We start from the raw sequence: 5,000 nt of genomic DNA, 5'->3' as shown, positions 1-5,000 counted from the left end.
ATGTGACAGAATTAGATAACGAGTATGAATGCTACTCTTCCTGCCCGAGTGCGACAGGAGGTTGTAAAATTCCATAGAGTTCATGTGTGTGTGTGCGTGTGTGTGTGTGTGTGTGTGTGTGTGTGTGTGTGTGTGTGTGTGTGTGTGTGTGTGTGTGTGTGAGATCTCTACCATCTTCAACCTTCTCATCTTTATCTATTAATTTTTTTTATAAAGTCTGTGTCTCCACCGTCATCAATTTGTCATCTACTTTTGTTTTTTATTCAGTTTTCTAACTCTTTTATTCATTTTTTCACACTTTGCTCTCAAACAAACATATATACACCCCCTAACATACACACACACACACACACACACACACACACACACACTTGGTCTTTCCCTCTCTTTCAGTAACCTTCTCTCCTGCTCTTAAATTCTCTTTCTCTCTGGAATGTCGAAGTGGACAGGAAAATCAGGAACAAACAAAACTAGCCGAGTTGGAGGAGCAGGAAAAGGCTGAGGTTAGGGATATGCGCATAGACACACACACACACACACACACACACACACACACACACACACGCACACATGCACACATGCACACATACCCTTCTGCACTTTGGCACTAACAAAGCTGCATGCACTCATGTATTCACTGTATTATCCAAGTATCTAAATTTGAATCCTTTTTTACGCGCTGGACAGCTTCAAATGTGATCTCATTATAAACCAAACACTAGATTATGTCCCTATGGGAAAGAATCATCCTTAAACACAACCACAGTTGAAACTCTCAGGTGAATCATGAAGAACAAGAGGGAGGAAATTATTGCAAAAAAAACTCCCTCACACACATATACATACATACATACATACATACACACACACACACACACACACACACACACACACACACACACACACACACACACACACACACACACACACACACACACACACACACACACAGATGCCCAGATGGTTTACTGATGCTGCTCCTGAGATCAGCCAGTGGAATTTATCAACTTTAATCACTCGGGCCTTAAACTCCACTAATATCAACTCCTCCAAACCTGTATTCAACGAAATCTCATCCTACTCAATCCTGATAATCCTTCCACATCTCCTGTGCTGCCTCCTCCTTGATAAATTGTACCCTGTGCATAAGTCTTAACCACACACACACACACACACACACACACACACACACACACACACACACACACACACACACACACACACACACCTCCTATTGCTCAAACTCATTCTTTTATATGGTGTATCACTAACATTTTGCATAAGACTGTAAAAATAATAGGAATAATACAAATCGTGTTTTAACCCGAGTTTAGCTCTTAGTGCTTCATGGAAATAAAGAAAAAAAAGCATGAGCAGGACCCATCGTTTGAGGTGGAATCTTACCTGACGTGTGCCCTTTCCTCGCGTGCTGGTGCCGAGCGAGGTCTATCGTCCTGTCGACCTGAAACATTTTCAGATCCTCCTCATCCAAGGCGATGTCTCCCCAAAAGACAGCTAAATCGGACGGGTCGATGCGGAAAGCCAAAAGGATAAAGTGTCAGGCAAAAGAAATTACATAACCATACATCATTATGCAAAACACACTCTGGTCCATCACATCACGCACAAAATGCTCGGACGTATTTGCAGTACACACACGTATGTTTTCACACCTCACAGATTTCTACCCGGTCACAATCTGCATAAAGACTTCGAATGTGCAATATTTAAACGACTCGCTTACGTTTACATCTTTAATGCTTTATTATTTCTGAATCAACATAAAGACTGAAACCTAATTTTATTGTACCCTGTGCAGTAACAATATAGAATCTATCGATCTATCTATCTTTAGGAGTGGCGTTCAATTCCTTTACAGCAGGCCAGGATTGTTTTACTCGAATAGCTGCAATACTTGAATACAAATTGCTATGACATCATTTCTTCAGCGGAGAACACAATCGTAATTAGCTTTAATGCTGAAGCTATTCCTGGAGAGGGGGTGTGTGGGGGCGTGGCATAGTTGTGTTTTTTTTGTCTCGCACAAGGACATGCGAAGAATTATTTGAAGTTACATCACTTTATAGCCATTGACGTTCCAAGAATGATCTCAATTTCCTTCCGACTCTCCCTCCAGCTCCCAGTATGCCGTGCCCTAGCTTATTCTCAGTCGCGCCCATACAGCGCACCGTACGACTGTCTTAATTTAGGCTGTCGCCAAGGAGATCGTAGAGATGCCGATGATGAGACAATGAATGCTTAACCTCGATGCTTAACAAAAACGGAAAAACAATACAAGGCTCGTGTTTCAATGAATTTCGAATAGGTGCAGACCCATATGTGTGTGTGTGTGTGTGTGTGTGTGTGTGTGTGTGTGTGTGTGTGTGTGTGTGTGTGTCCATTCTACACTCTCTACTCTTACACACAATACCCTCCCCAGTTTGATGGGTATCAATGTTCTTTGTCTTTTGGGACTCTTCTGGATCTCATTAGACACTACTAGAAACACCCCACCCCCCCACCCCCCTAAAAAAAACCTTAGTACTCATCTTTCTACATCTTTTATAGAAGGTCATTTTACATTATTTAGACTTAGTTTTCCCGGCTTGGCCCAAGTGAACTTGTCTGCACTGATGACTGCACTTCAAATGACAGCAACTTTGACCTATCGATGCTCCAAGCGTCTAAGCGATCTATAGGCGAATAAAGAATGCATGAATCCATCCACCTGTATAAGGGGATTGGCTGAAAATGCTGAAACAGCGTTCAGAAAACGCTGAGGTAACATCGAGCTGCGAGAACACTGCGAGCGTAGACGATTCAGTAGCCCGGGTGTCTGGGGCGAGCAAATTTCTATGCCATTTTACTTAGTACGTGCCCAGCAGTGTGTTCAACAAAAGAAAATATATATATTTATAGTTATACAGTTATATACATATACATATATATGTATATACATATATACATATATATATATATATATATATATATATATATATATATATATATATATATATATATATATATATATATATATATATATATATAAAAACATAAATATAACCATGGCTAAAGATCTTTCTTTTTACTCTTTGCCTGAAACATCGATTCAACATCAGCGTGTCCAGAAGGTGCGAGCGCCCAGCTGGGGCCTTTGAGTTGGCACAAAACAATCAGAGAGAAATTTCCTCCGGCGCTGAGACAACACTGTTTCGATGACAGGGTGCGAGTCGAGAAACAATGAGAAAGCAGCAGAAATGTTTGCGTGACGTTTGTATAGCACGCCCATTGTATATATATATATATATATATATATATATATATATATATATATATATATATATATATATATATATATATATATATACGCTACAGCAAAGCTTCAATTGCAAATTTATTACCTGCAAGTCCTGGAGCAGGAATACACTTTTATAGCACTGTTGCAATTTCCATTAAACACAATTCTAGTGAATGGAACGACTGTCTACAGATCCGTGTGATCTGGGATTCCAGATTGGAGGGCAGCTTTTGTTTTTGTCTAATCTGCGCTAGAATGAAATGATTTGATTTATAATCTCAGTGCTCCATTGGGTGCCTCGGGTGTGGTATTTAATCTGCACCCTAGAGCCTGTATTACACAAAATAAGAGGAGAGATTACATCTCGTCCAAACGTCTTCTATATTATCCTTTCACGTGTTAATTATAATGTATTATACAGCTACAATTTACTGGCAATGGAAATGAGTTGTTGTACAATCTTACACAATGTGTCTCTGTGTGTGTGGGTGCACCAATACAGTATGTGTGTGTGTGTGTGTGTGTGTGTGTGTGTGTGTGTGTGTGTGTGTGTGTGTGTGTGTGAGAGAGAGAGAGAGAGAGAGAGTGTTATATGGGGTCAGACAGCTGGTTTAATCCATGAGAGCTCTGTCCTTAAATGATATGTTTATCTCTCGGCAAATACACAAGCCACCAAACTAGTGATTAGGAAAAAAAAAAAAAAAACAACACGCCGGACATCCACACATAGATGACGGACTGTTAGGGAAAACATCTGATCATTGTCACTTAACACAATTCCCCGTGTATATGATTTATTTTTTAATGTACTGGTTCCACGTCTTCAGACCCATAGACTCGGGATTTCTGCAGCTGGCACGTGCATGCGCCGATCCGAGTGATGTGTTTCTGTAAACACTCGCTCAGACGTCAAGAGTTATATAAAATGAGTGTCAGGGGACGACGAGGAAGAGTTTCCTGCGAATAACGCAACCGAAAGCCCGCTGTTGTGACGCACGGCATTCTGGGTAAAAAGCCAAAAGCGCTTCCTTAGAGACGTGGCATTCTGGACAGATGCAAACCCCCGATTAATGGTTGCAAAAATCTGATTTAGAGAATGAATTCAGGATTTAAGAAAAAAGGCATCGTGGCTTTAACGTCATGATCTTAAATATACATTTATATTTATGGCATTTGGCAGATGCTGTTATATATAAGTGAGCATTTGAGGGTTAAGGGCCTTGCTCAAGGGCCCAGCAATGGTGGCTGGAATTTGAACTTGTGACCCTCCGATCCATATTCCTCCAGTGCCTTCACCACTAAATTCCCACCTCCCTCCTTTTTCTGAATCTCAGAAAAACAGACAAAGTTTTTTGTGAATTTCTCACAATCATTTAAAACTGATTCCTGCTCATGATTATAAATGTAATAAAAGGGAATAACATGAGCATCTATAGAGCCTTAAAATGAGGATGCCTCAACAACTTCCCTGTGACAGAAGTTTTCTCTCTCTCTCTCTCTCTCTCTCTCTCTCTCTCTCTCTCTCTCTCTCTCTCTCTCTCTCTCTCTTCCCTCTTTTCTCTAACTTCCTTTTGATTCTCACATCCTCAGAAACCGTATCGCTGTGAGCTGAGCAGCTGGCGATCGCGCATCGGCCCGAAACCTACAAATCCGTAATTGCTTAATTAGCGAAATGCATTCTGGGAGGAAGCGTGCGCTGCTG

General features: G+C 40.8%; 1 protein-coding gene across 1 annotated transcript in view; it reads right to left on the bottom strand.

Moving 5' to 3' along the window:
• tll1 (tolloid-like 1) overlaps positions 1–5,000 on the bottom strand; it is a 32,501-nt gene that overhangs the window by 22,507 nt on the left and 4,994 nt on the right. The window contains exon 2 of the mRNA XM_083532798.1: positions 1,405–1,515. Within this exon, the coding sequence (XP_083388924.1) occupies positions 1,405–1,515 (111 nt within the window). The remainder of the gene's footprint in view (positions 1–1,404; positions 1,516–5,000) is intronic.

Source organism: Silurus aristotelis (assembly GCF_946808225.1).
Source record: "Silurus aristotelis genome assembly, chromosome: 27".
Taxonomy (NCBI): domain Eukaryota; kingdom Metazoa; phylum Chordata; class Actinopteri; order Siluriformes; family Siluridae; genus Silurus; species Silurus aristotelis.
This window is presented reverse-complemented; position numbering and strand designations above follow the sequence as displayed.